The 14465-nt window shown below is 38.9% G+C and overlaps 1 protein-coding gene across 4 annotated transcripts in view; it reads right to left on the bottom strand.

The window, feature by feature from the left end:
- The window catches only part of AFF2 (ALF transcription elongation factor 2), a 371177-nt gene that overhangs the window by 267392 nt on the left and 89320 nt on the right, over positions 1-14465 (bottom strand). Inside the window, exon 1 of one of the 4 annotated variants that reach the window (XM_065689681.1) lies at positions 3349-3380. The exons of the other annotated variants lie outside the window; for them this stretch is intronic. Within the exon in view, the coding sequence (XP_065545753.1) occupies positions 3349-3365 (17 nt within the window). The 5' untranslated portion in view covers positions 3366-3380. Of the gene's footprint in view, positions 1-3348; positions 3381-14465 lie in introns of those variants that run through there. 4 annotated transcript variants of the gene reach the window in all.

Genomic DNA, 14465 nt, shown 5'->3' with positions numbered 1-14465 from the left:
CATGTAGAGCCACATTTCACATCTACCTTATTTTGATGATTTAAACATTTTAATTAATGATTTCTGCTCAAGGAGGTCATCTGGCCATGGCCTTGTGGATCTCTTCACCATTGCAGGATGGTCATTAAACACATTAAGTTCTGTCAGAAGACAGAACTACAGCTTTATGTTCTTTTAACTGGTACTGTACCAAATTAGTATCAGGAGGCATATGCTCTATGAATACAAAAGCATCTACTTATATGACTCCTTAGTTTCTTTTCTCCTCTGTGTTAGTGTTTCTCTGTCTGAACAGAAATAGCCTTGGTCCCTCCATAAGTCAGCTTGCCCTTATGGAAAGCAGATGTATCAATACTTACTGATCTCACAGGTCAACTCATCAAGGATGACTCCTGAGGAAACTGTTCCAACCACGTTCCTCAGTTCTGCACAGATTCTGGTTCTTTCCTTGAACAGAATATAGCTTGCTCGCTTTTTAAAAATGATTCTGTTAATTCACTGGATTACAGTACAATCACATCAGAGCATTAGTATAAATAGGATTTTTGTAGCCAGATCTGATCTAGAAGATTTAACATTTTACAGGCCTCTATCTCATAATGCTGATGGAACTGCCTATCACACCAAATGATGAGAACTTGCAATTCATCAGATAAATCGCTCATATTTTTCTGACTAATATTTACAAATTTGGTAACAACGAGGAACAAAGGCTCTCCTGACACATTAACTCAGAACTTCATGCAGACACTAGTTAAGCAGGTAACTAACACTAGTTAAGCAGGTAACTAACACTAGCAACATACATTCCCAAATGAGAAACTGAGGCACAGAAAGATGAAAGCACTTGCTCATGGCCACAGGATGAACCACAGGCAGCTGTAGGAATGGAACCACTTCCCATTGGCTATGTCTTAGTCCTGTTACCTACAACTCCATTAACCTCCCTATTTAATGTTAGGGAGGTGCTATTACAGCATCTCTATTTGCACTATCTACCAGAATATATACTCCCCATGCATCCTGTTGTAAAGGCTAAAACCTAAATTGAATGTCACCATTAATACTCTATTTATAGTGTTTGTCTCTTTCTAGTTGTAATACCAGCACCAGCAAAGTAAGACTTCAATTTTAGCACTCGGGAGGCTAATAATTATCAAATTAATAAAACACTAACAAATGTTAGAGCACTCCAACTGGCTAGTTGAGAGGCATTAATTCTTGATAAATGCTCCCTACATTATTATTTATCAAGTTCTTAAGCACTGCGCAGTATGGCATCCTATTCATCTACCAGGTTAAAACAGATGAAATACAAGCACAGTATTTGAGAACTGTTAAAAACACAGATAGCAAACTGGTACTGCTCTTTATCCTTTTTACTTTAAAAAAAAATAAGTAAACCAGTAAATCAGTGCCCTCAGTACAGGGCATGTTCTGGAGACTAATGATGGGCTGGGATAGATGGCCCTCACTTGTACTTTAGGTTACCAACTCCTCCTATCTGATCATTAATTCCCCAGGAAATGCCTTTTGCTTCAATAGTTTTTACTTTAATAAATCACCAGTGAGAGAAAAAAAAAGCATGCCACTAGGAATGAACTATTGAAGAGCCTCTGAGTTGCGTCTGCCACAATTTGCACATAAAGACTGTACAGGTGACTCGCAAAGGCCTTTTTAATTGTACTCCAGGACACACACTCACACCCTTCCCCCAACCCTTAGCATGATAATAAAGGCAGCCAGTGGGCAAGATTTGTGATGCTCCCTATAAGCTTGCACAGAATGTTTGGAAAGGTTCTTTAAGAGGCTTTCCACAAGCTCTCATACATTAAAAAGTGCGGGATCCTGAGCCTTAATTAAGAGCTTCTTTTTAACAGTGTGGATTTCTGATACAAGAAACAGCATTAGGCCCCTGTTTTATCTTGAGGGTAAGGGAAAGGCTGCAGAGAAGAAGAAAACAAGCTTTCAACCCCTACTTAAATAGCAAAAAAATCCTAAAAGAGCACATGACCAACTCCTCATTCTGTTTTCAAGACACGTTTAATATCAGGATGCTGTGGAGAGGCCCTGCATCACTGCATCACTCAAGTTTCATTATCATTACAAAATATAGCAGAATGCCTCTACTCAGAAGTTTATTACCATAAATAATTAAAACAAAACTATCCTTATGGTATGAAATAAATGAACAAAGTACATTCTAGGAAGCATTTGCTCTGGGTTGTATAGCTCTTTGCTGGCTCCCTACATCAGGAAGTTCTAGAATTCGCAATCACTCTCCTGATCATTAGTCTGAATCAGGAAAATTTTACTGCAGCTGGCTTAAACAACTCATTCTGTCAAAAACAGGACCATAAGTGCTCTTTACTAGTTGCACATGCAACATACATTTTTATGATAACTCAGAGTATGTGATATGCAAAATGTTAAAGGAAAATCAAAGCACAGGACTGATTCCTGAGGAAAAAAAAAAAGGGGGGGGGGGGGGGGAAGAAATTCTAGCTCTAAAATTAAAAGGATTGTCTGATTTCTAATTACAAAAACATGCCAAGGTACAGATGAAACTATTAAATCTCCACAATACTCACACTAACAGTATATTGTTCTCATAAGCTTGAAAGTGTTGGGTGCACTTGTGTTCTTTGAAGTTTTGCTTTGTTCCTTTGACTTATTTTATGCAGGTCAAAGATCACCATCACTGCACATATCTGTCACTGAAGGATAATAACACTACAACTCAGTGTGGAAGCAGGCTAGGCTGGCATGTTAAACCAGCAACAGACACATCAATCTTGCTATTCTTGAAGACCGTGCAGGTCAGCGCCGGGAGGTTCAAACTCAGAACTAATGATAGTTACTAGTTGCTGCATATTGATGCACCAGGTTAGGTCTCTCTTCTTTTGAGCAGCCTGTCTCTATAGACAAGCAAAACATGCCAGGAAAGCAAATTATCCTCTAATCCAGCAAACTCTGAAAGAACCCTACTGGAGAGGAGCAAGACTGTAGGGAAGCATGTGGAGACCTATGGCAGCGAAAAAGAGCTTTCCAGGGAAAAGACTGGGAAACTGGAAGAGTTATCAGCAGTTCAGTAATCACCATAATTTGGATTGGAACTGGACATACTACTATTATTTGTGCAGTAGCACAGAATGTGCAATATTGAAGCAAACCTTTTGTCAGCTAAGTAACTCATAAACACCAACCAACAGGCAGGTCAGCATATAATCCCTCACTCATCAACTAGAAGTTTTCTTGCATATTACTTGACCTTGAAAATTGGGAGTTGAAAAGATTTTGTTTTTACCTAAGAAACCAGTGTCCAGTATGAACACTTAATGCATTTACCTGCCAGTCCTTTGCATTCAGCAAGTATAATTACAAAAATCCAGGGGGTTATGGTACCTGATGAAATTCCAATCCTTGTTTTACACCTACCAACAAACAAAATCAAGGTATAATTACAACAGAGCAGCCATATTCCTGCCTCAAAATGAAACCTATGTGCTATAACAAACATAAGAATTTTATACGTTAAGACAAGGGCATTTCTTAGCGCCAAAAGCAAGGGAAGGAGAGGTGATGTTTATCTTTAGTGCTCATACCTTTACTTGTCAACACAAGGCTGCAGTGTTAAACACCAAAGAGGATGGCTTTGCTGAAGGTTTTTTTGGTTCATTCGAGCCAGATCTCAGGGAAGGTAGAGATGTGTAGATGCGTTTACACTGCACCAGTTTCTTTAATGCCCACAGCTTACACTTCCCACCACCTGGGCTGCCAGAGAGTAAAATTTAAAAGAAACATACCACGTAAAAATCGCACATGTAAGTGCTTGAGAAACCCAGGAGGCAAATAGGTATCTTTTGTGTTGGAGTTGCTGCAGTGTTTTAAAGCAAGGAGAAGAAAGTAGGCTTGCAGATGAAGCAATGAGTTTAATGGGCTACAATTTTCTCATACAACATGGAAATTGAAATTGCAAAACTGGGAAGAGTGCATTTGTTCCTAGTTCCACTGGGTCACCATCTCCTCCAGGTGCCTAAAGGCAAGTACCACATTCTAGCATGCAGTTTCTATTCTTTGAATCCCAAGCAAAGCTCAACAGCCTTGTGGATCAACTTTCCCTCTTTGTGCACAACCAAATCCCTTCAAAATGAAGTGGAAGGTCTCTGCTGACTTCAGTGAACACTAAATCAGGACCCACTACCTTCAAATGATGGCTTTACTTTGCAAACAGGCAGTATTTATCAAAATTACATCAAAATACATAATGTAACACACAAGCATAACATACTTTTAGACATGACACACATACACACATGTATATATAGTACCTTCATTACATAGACATTTCCACTGAATTATTATTAAGAATGTGTGTGTGGGGGGGGGGGGGAATCTCTTCACCCTCAAAGCACCCATGTACTACTATTCCCTTGGGAAACTGCTCAGAGAACTCAGTACTCTAGAGAGCCAGCTACAGCTGTGTTATAATAACATGGTTTCACATTCACAATAAAAAAACAAATCCACTTAAAATGTGGAACTAGTGAGAGAAATATATTAATATATATATGTAGGATTTTTATTTTTTTTTAATGGGAAACTGAACAGAGCTGTCATCGGTTACTCTGTAACCACAGCACGTAACAGCTCAAAATCATTGCTGAAGCTACACAAGAGAAAAAAAAAGAAAAAGAAAAATTGAGAAATAACTCTGAAATTACTAAAGCCAGTTTGATGCCCAGCACACAGCTGACCTCAGAATCAAGCAAGCGGCTGGTCTGTCAGAGTGCAAGATGAAATACCTTGCAAGGGTTTAAATTCGAATTCTAGCTCAGGAGTTTCTCTTAATATCAAAGTAGCTTCTTCAGAAAGCAAATGAAGTACATGACCTCTAGTAATGGTAGCCATTTACTCCATGAAAAGCCTTGAGAGAGCTCTCACACAGGACAGCCTATGTTTTATTAAATCCTTTTGTATACTTTTATTTTCAGGTCATATAATGTGAAGGACAAAGGATTCACTTAAACTTTTTAAAGCATTCTGATTTTATCGAGGATTAGTTGTTCTGATTCTTCAATAATTCAAGCTTCATCCTAACAATATGCCATGTTTAAATGTGAGCAGCATAAAAGCAGAACATATTTACAACATATTTCTACTGAATCCCAAATGCTCAGCACAAACCAACCACTGGCAATACAATCAATATGAAGACCTCCCCAAGATCTTCAATTATTCGCATTTGTTTATACCAAATAGAATCTCAATACAATAAAAACTTATTTAGTTGTATGGCATGAGGATATAGGTATGTCTGCTGATAGGTAGTTATTCCGCTATTGTGAAAATGAGAAACAGAAAGAGGGAGACACATGTTCCCTCTTTACTCACGGTTCTACAGTTATATCAAATAAAAAGCTGTGCCCTAAAGTTGGCCAGAAAAGCCAACTAAGCTGTGTATACAGATGCCTTGTTTTGCAATAGTGCTCTACTGCATATATTTAAAGTAACAAATAATATATATTTTAAAATAAACCTCAAATTAATTAAAATCATGCCGTTACCAATGGTTCTATCAGGAACCATTTGTGGTCATTTTAACGCTTATTTTGGCATTATACAAAGCAAATACATAACCTTTACCTGAAACACTGGGTAGGATCAGAGGTCATGAGACCTGATCCACAGAGGTCAATACTGAGACATGTTAGGAAACGTGTATGACAGAGGGACCAAGAAGGAAAAACAACTATAGGTTTATTTTGTATTTCTGCTAATGACTGAAAATTCAGGGCTTTTTAGAGAAGTGATGCTTGACACAGAGACATGAATTTCCCTTCATTTGCCAGATGAAACACACTAGGTTTTGCTTCTTCATCACAATGTACTTTTCAGTCTTCTCAATAGGAATGAACAATTCCTGATACTGAACTGCTCAATCAAACAAAAGTGGGCCTCCTCTGCTTAGCTGGTTTATTCCCTACCTCCCTTAATGCTTGGAAAGGATTCAGACAAGAGCTACAAGAGCGTCTGGAAAAACTTGCCTTACAAGGAGAGCCTACAGCTCAGTCTATTTAGTTCATAAAGGAGAAGGTTAAGAGGCAACCTGATCACAGACTATGAATACTTACATAGGAAAGAGATTGCTGAGAGCAGATGGGTATTTAATCTAGCAGAAAAAGGCATAACAAGATCCAGTGCTCGGAAGCTGAAGCCAGTCAAATTCAAACCAGTTTATGCAGCATCAATTTTCAACGATAATAATAACTATTTTAACAACTTAACTAGAAAAGCAGGGGATTCACTGCCATTTGCAGCCTTTAAACAAGCACTGGAAGTCTTTCTTAAAGACACACTATAGTACGGGGGGTTGGCATAAGCCCTGATAGAAGGGATGAAACAAAGTCTTCTCCAGCCAAGCAGCCCAGCTTTCCTCTGCCCCTGCTCTCCTTTGGATGGACTCCTCACTCGCTGCTCTGTAGTCATGCTTGTGGCGCATGAGCTGCTGGGAAAGCTGGACCTGTCATAAATGGCTTCTTCCAACCCCATGACACTCATCACAGGAACACAACAAAACCACACAATCAGAAGTTTCCAATGTATGCTTACACTACCATTTTCAAACTTGTGCACAGAAAGATGTTGAAGTTCTAAGCAACAATACAGACTGAGATTTGGAAAGAATCTTCAGTGAAAAACATAAAACTCATCCTGGCAGACACAGTGATTACAAAGTGATGTGCCTGAACCCATCAGCATTATGCTGGTCCACAGACTGCCGCTATGCATATAACATTCTGACCCACCAAAACACACTGGGCCATTCCGTTGCCTTCCCCTCAACAATACCCTCTGTACAAGCAGCAGCTGCCCATCTGCAACTGGACAACTGTGCCAGTACACCTTGTGTAACAGCTCTGCACTGCATTGCAACTTCCTCAGTAAGGACCAGACTGACTTGTTTCAGGCAGCAATGCAATAGTTAAATATTTATTGAGTTGCTGGGAAAAATACCATCAAACCAATTTATATCTTACTGTATTTCTTTCCCATTCAAACTGTATCAGGCTGCATACCATTTTATCACTTCACAATGCCACAAACTACCTTTTAATGAAAACCAAAGCTTTTCAATGCAAAGCCCCATATCGTAATCCAGAAGAACTTTTCTTATCTATTTCAACAGCAAATCTTTAGTGGCAACCACATGTTATTGTGTTCTAGGGATTGAGACTTTTGTATGAACATGCTGATTTTCTCCTTGAGACATACATAATCAGCGTTTTGTGCCAAGAAACACTTAAGCCAACAGAGACTTATACCATTCTGAAATGTTGTTGGAATTGAAAATGTATATTTTGGCTTATTTCCTTAAGCCTGCAATAGCAGGAATTTCTTAGGGGTTTTTTTATTATTTTATTTTTTGCTTCATTCTCAAACTCTTAGAGATTGAACAAAAAGTCAAAACACATGTTCTGAAAGAAAGCAGTGATACCAATAAAATAATTCACTCTGATACAGCAGTGCTGCCTAATGAGGATCCCTCCTGGAATATGGACATCAGCCTCAGAAACAATTTGGTCACTTCCGCCGTTGTCCATGTATTCTGCCCTGTCTACTCAGGAGTAGGCAGCTGTGGAAGTGGAAAGGGATGCACTTTTTTATGTAAGTGAGTGGGTGACTATGAATCTTAAATATCAGAAACGGAGCAAACCAAACCAAACAAGTGTCTATTTGTGTATTTCAGCAGCTCCCGAATGTCAGTTTACTGCTTAGAGGAGTTGCAGGAGTAACATGTTCAGTATTCAGAGAGCATCCTGTCACATTTGCTGCAACAGATATTTTTAACTCCCTTTTGCTCCATATGTAGAATGTGCAAACACACAAAAGAATGTCTTAATTGGTCCTGCTTTATAAAAATGAATAATGGGCTAAATGGGTTGAAGAGAATGTCATATTTATCTCTCCACTGAGGAAAGACATGATGAGTCAGAAACAGTGAAGCCAGGAGGATTCAGAGCCTTACTCACAAGTGGAATATATATCTCCTGTCAATATATTATGTATTCCATTTCTACTACAGCCCCCTAAAGGCACAAATAGAAAAAAGAGAAGCAAATTCTAAATGTTTCATTTCTGCTCAACATATATTCATAGATGTGGGAGGTTTTTATACTTGCTTTCAGGACTTAGGAATCAAATCTCTTGAGCTCTTTATTTTACAGAGTTTTTGTAAATACTAAACTCTCCAGTGTTAGTTTCATCACTTGGCATTACTATTGCCAAAAGAGATTTTATATTCCTAGGAAGAAAAGGCATAAGCAACACAAAAAAGGCCTGAACTTGCCTTTACTCACATGAGCAATCCCACTCAAACCAACAGCTCTACTGGGCAGCTACAGCATTTTTCCAATTAAGCAAATACTTCTTACCAGGCATGGAAAAGCATGTAAGCAAATAAAATCCAAAACCCGTAATACATAAAGAATTGCGGGGGTGCGGGGGTGGGTGCTCCTGCTTACATGCTTCCGCATATGACTACCGATTAAAAGCCTATGTAAAAAACATGTGAAAATTTCTGTTTAATCCTCCTCTCAGAAACACAAGCATCACCAAAGAAACTCCAAGCAAAAGTAGGATGTGCAAGACTGGGCTGGTATTTTGATTCTGCTGATTCTGGAAACTGGTATTTTCAAGTGCTGCCAGTCTGGTTGGATTTTATAATTACACTAAGCAGAAAGCAACTCACCCCGCCAGGCAGGGAATCACTTTTAGGGCTGGTGGAAAAGTGGAACATCCCATTTCCATTAATCTGGCTCATACCTGCAGATTCATAGATGGCATTAGCAGAGCCCCGCTTTCAGCCAGAGTGGAAGTTCAGCCTTGTGCTGCATTAACTTGAGCATGACAGAGTGAAAATGCAGGACGGATTGCAAAAAAAAAAAAAAAAAAAAGTCATCTGGTAATCTTTTTTCAGCAGAAGGAAAAGCTTTACAAAATGTAGAGGTTCAGTTATTCCCAAAGCAGTGTTTTGTTAGTAGCATAGCTGTGCATACAGTGCCATGGCTGGAGGATCTGCCTTGCCCACGGCAAGTAAGGTAAAGCCTCAGGCATATGTAATTTAAAATTCATTCCTACTCTAGCAGACAACTTCAGACCAGCACCTATGTTTATTTTATAAATACAGGGCTCTCAATTTGCATTCCTGTGGTTCCTAGGAGCTAACACCAAACCCATCTTATGTTCTAGATGTGTTTTAGGCAATAATACATAACTGTGTCTTTAAAATCCATCATCATAGGTTGCAAAGGATCCCTTTGTGCTCTCGCATCAGCCCAAGCCTACAAGCATTTTCTACTGGCCACTGTGGAGCACTTCCCACTAGACAGTGGCATTGCTGGCAGAAGGTGTTTTCCAGATTGTGCCCAAGCCAATAAAACATGGCCCTCACATTGTGTATTTTAGATACTGTTTCTTAATTAAAAGGAAAAGAAGGCTCCCCAAACTTCAATAATTCTGGACTCTGCAGACAGTTACTAAAGGTGAGCTCATGCACGGTATTTGGGGGTGCTACACAAAAATGATGGATAGTTCCCTCCCCCTTTATTTCATTATCTTAGTCGTTACAATACTGCATATTTTAAAAAACAGGTAACTGTCAGTAATGACTGTTCTTAATTTAAAACCATCAGTCTGTATCAGGAGTAAAATTCTAAATCTCTGGGATCAGGCTGCCCCACTACCACTGGTAGTATTGCAGGTCCATGATGGAGACTTAATATCAGTTTCTGCTCAAAGCAGCCAACAGCAGAGCAGCAACAGCATCTGCAAGACAATTATGAAATTTAGATGGCAAGCCATTATCTGTATCAAGTTATATCAAACCCTGGCTTCCACAAGTTTATATACGCTAAGAGTTACTGTAAGAAGTAAAGAAATGTCAGCTCCAGGAACTGCTTATTCAATTTAGCATAATATCAATAGTGAACAGTTTTATTGACATAGCAACTAATGTTATTTTTCTTTTAAAACTATAAATCTTGGACAAAAATATATGGTACAGTCACCTACTGATTTCTTTACAGCAGGTTAGTAAGCAAATGGAATTAGTAACTGTAGAAGATTCCATTTTCCAAACACTATTTACAAATGAATCTTGATTTCTAAATGAAAATAAATAGGCATTTTTCTCAAAAAAAGGAAAAAAAATACTGTGACACACCACAGTAACTAATACACATTATCCGCCAGACTGCCCCAGTTGGGTTCTTAACCATAAACAGTAGGACAGCACGAACAAAGGTCAATAGGTGAATTTACTGCTGGATGACTCCGTAAATTACTCATTCAGAACACCTATACCCCAAACTATACCTACAGGCATTTGAGACAAACACAGTGTCACAGTCTCAGTAACAAGAGAAGACAAGTGAAATCTGAACTGCTTGAATGTTTGACATGGACATTTCATTTTATTAAACCTTAAAAGTATAAATACTATCATAGAATATGCAAATTTCCAGTTATCGGATCAGGAACTAATAACAAATATTTCACCACCTACTGCAAAACTGTTCAGGACAATTAGTCACAGGTAAACACCTCTAAAGGCACAAGAATTAATTTGGGTTTTCATCTGAACAGCAGCTCTTAGAAGCTACAAATTGGGATTTCCAGGAGTAAGGCTCACACATCTAATAACTATTAAAAGTCAACTTGCTGTAAAGCAAGATAATATAAATGAAAAGGACAAGGTATCAAACAATTTATTGTGTCCCAAGGACTTGGATATGACAGTGAAGACTTGTGTAAATCTTTAATTGTTTTATTCAACCACAGTTCAGATACCAAATAGCTTCAACTCCACCTAATACGAACAGCTCTGCCGGACATGTTCTTATCAAGCATGCACTAGCATGAGATGTATTGGACACACAATAAACCCCTGTGCACTAAGCCAGGAACAGGAGTGCTCAACATTCAATAGCTACAAGGATTTAAAAGCATCTTTGTTTTTCCTTTCTATAGCTGTGTATTTACTGAAGGTGAGACGAGTTTGTGGGGTTTAATCCATTCTAATTCCTCTGATTCAGACTGTATCAAACTGCTTTGCTTCTGAAGAACATGGCAGGAGAGCTCAGATATAAAGAGAAAGCTTAAAAAGGAAACAAGATTCAGCCAAGGGTGGTGTACAGTAAAGAAACTATTCAAATTTCAGAATATTATCTGGCTATTAACTGTACTTACATTATAAGAAAAGATATTATGCATGCTGATGTGACTTAAGATCCTATCTAATCCCTTGGAAAAGCAACTTTCTCTTTCTTCAGCTGCATTTGGCAAGTAAAGAAGATATAAGCAACAGGATAACCCTGGCTTGTGCTTCTAAGACACTGCAATATTTGCTTCCACTGTTCTACAACCAGTTAATAGTGGGCTTCAACTTTATTAGTTCTAGAAATACACTCAAGAGTTGAGGTGATGATAGCAGTCTACAGTAAACACACAGGCTTCCTCTGTAGCAAACAGCAAAGAGGGGAATCCAAGGATGAATCATTTCAGCGTTAAATGCATCTTAATTGCCTTCCTTCTCCCATGGAGGGAGTCTACATGATCAGACACTCAAAATTCAGCAAGAGGAGCCATGTCCTAAGTCTAAGGAGAAATGTATTCAAAGAAAGGGAAGAAATTACTCCTCTTGGAATGTTTTTCTGTGCATAGGTGCATAAGTCCCCACATCCCTACACACCTGTGTGGTGTGACTAATTACCATACCAACCATTTGATTTGGCAGTGGGTAGAATCAAAGGTTTTAAAACCTTCAAAATGCAAATGGGCAATGATGCACCTGAAGCCTCTGAGTGAAATTCAGGCATTCATCTCATTCTTCACTCTGGCTTCATCAGACCATGTTTTTGTGTGTACTCCAAACACACCCATGCACAGCCAAACCAAGGGTTTTTCCAAAGCAGTACTGGCTCTCCATGAATGAATTCCCATGCTGGGAACTGGTCTTGCAGGTCTGTTTCAAACAGAGTGATGCTTCCAGCAGAGTCCAGCTGCCACGATCTACCTTGTGCAGATGGACTAACACATTCCTTCATGGGTGTTACCTGAGTCACAGGGACAGAAAGCGGGGGAATGTGTAACAGACTGAGCTTTTGCCACATTGTGAGAAAAGGTAAATTGTCAACAAACATTTCCTACATCTGATATCTTTTGTATGGAGAGCTACGCTTTTAATAAAGAAGCAGCTGCCACTGCTGAACGATTAATCAATACTGGTAAGCTGACATCTTAAGAACTTGCTGAACTAAAGCTTTTCTTTTCCTCCTGCATTTACAAATAAAGTGCTCACTATTTGACTAAAGCCTGTCTACTTGACTGGAAAATATCAGAGTCCTATTTAAATGACATTTGCAGAGAATGAGATTTTATCCTGGTCGCCGCTCCTTATCGCTAATAATAACATCAGATTAGTGGATTTAGGCCAGCCGAGTAGCAATGCCTTTTTTGATCCCTTCTTAAAGCAGCTCTTTCCATCTGTCTAGCCAAGCTTTCCTCTGCTTGTATGGGCCAACGATTAGGTCTTAAAGGGAGCTTCAATTGATACCATGTGGGATATCTATACAGGGGTTCATTGTGATGCTAAATTCCAGCCAAGGCATTTATCAACTCTGACTGCTGCTTACTTCAAAAGAGCAAAACACCTAGATTTTACAGGTATAAACAACCCTAGACCCTGTTGCCTTCTTGAATAACAATTAGACAATGCAGTTTTAAAAACACATAATTTGCTTTAATATATGTTTTCCAAATAAGGTACGGGATCAGACACTAAGCTCACATCAAATAATATGACTCCACCGAGTACTGCAGAGTACTTCAGACCAACTTTGCACATTCAGAATCTGTCCCACAACCTGTCAATTAATGGGTGACTTACACTTCAGCACAGTGCGGCTTGTTAGTGACAGCAGGTTTCAATCAGGGCTTCTGAGGTAATGACTGAGTAATGTGGGCACAGACAGAAAAAACACAGCACACACCCCATATACGTTCACAGTGCAGTGAAACTTCTTTTAAGGACAATTACTGGTTTTGTCATCATTGCTTTTATTAGTAGCCGAGTTCATCAGCATCAGTAGGATGTAAAGCCCAAATGCCAAACACTGTCTGTAAAAATACTAAAGCCAATTATAAAGTAAATATGTTTTATTTCTCCTCCCCTTTTTTGTGGTTTTTATTTGAAAGGTCATCTTGCATTCCTAGCTAGGCCACTTACAGTACATTAATAACTGACATTTCCTCTTCTTAATATATAATGCAGGCCTGACAATTGCTGTGCACTAAAGATAAGATGTGAAACCAGTAGTTCTCTAGAGAAAACCAGCGTTTCTAGATCTTGCAAATCTCCTCACTCCTGTGCTTGTTTAGTTTTTAACAAGGTCTCGCTCATACCTAACCTTGACCAAAAAAGTGTTTCCACATGGCAGTCAGGCTCATGCCAAGCAGAGCTACACACAGAAAGTTGCCTGACTTAATCAAGCAATGGTGGAGACATGAAATGAATATTTAGCAAGGTCAAAGTCAGACAGCTCTGTGAGAAGCAGCAATTGCTGACAGTTGAACGAACAGCACACAAATCTGGGATCCTATTTTAATACCTACATATTTTTACTATTTGTCATCCTGTTACCAAAATTGCATTAAAACACAATATTAGAGATCTAAGAACATTTTTATGGAAGGGATACAACCTACTGTATTTATGCATGTCATAAAGCCCATAATGTATCTTGCATGAGACCATTTATCTTCATTTCATAGGGTCACAACAAGTACACACTACTTTTCCTTCAGGAAGCCTGTGGCATGTTGAGCCAGACATCAGTCATAATAAGAAGCAAAACGACAAACTTATTTCATTAAAAAATAGCACATGAAGTAAAATGGAGAACTCCAAATTTTTTAATTAACAGGACTGTGAGCATCGCTTATCTTTGAAAACAGCAAATTGGAATTAATCCCATTTCAAGACCAAGTTAATACTCTCTCTCTCTTCCACAAAATGACTGATTGATCTAAATCTAGTTATTTCATGCAAAACTAGGTTAAATACTCTGTATCTTTATGACCACACAGAAAGCATTATCATACAGCAATTGTATTTCTGTTGCTGGGTAAGCCACAGTAAGTCCAACCACAAGCTATCAAATCAGGACAGAATCTCCAAGTCTTAAGTACAAAACGTTTGCCTGGTGAAGTTTTCATGGGAATACATACTGAATTTGCCTGGTTGTTGAATGTGCCCAGTCATTCATACCCAGTAACAGCACCGTCTATCACACACCCCTCCTTCATGCACACGTGAAGGCTCAGCCAGCCAAGGCCAACCCACCCCACTGCACTCACCAGCAGCACCACTCAGACCATCAACAGGCAGCTCCCATGTCTATTGC

The sequence above is a fragment of the Lathamus discolor genome, chromosome 9 (assembly GCF_037157495.1).
Source record: "Lathamus discolor isolate bLatDis1 chromosome 9, bLatDis1.hap1, whole genome shotgun sequence".
NCBI lineage: Eukaryota > Metazoa > Chordata > Aves > Psittaciformes > Psittacidae > Lathamus > Lathamus discolor.
This window is presented reverse-complemented; position numbering and strand designations above follow the sequence as displayed.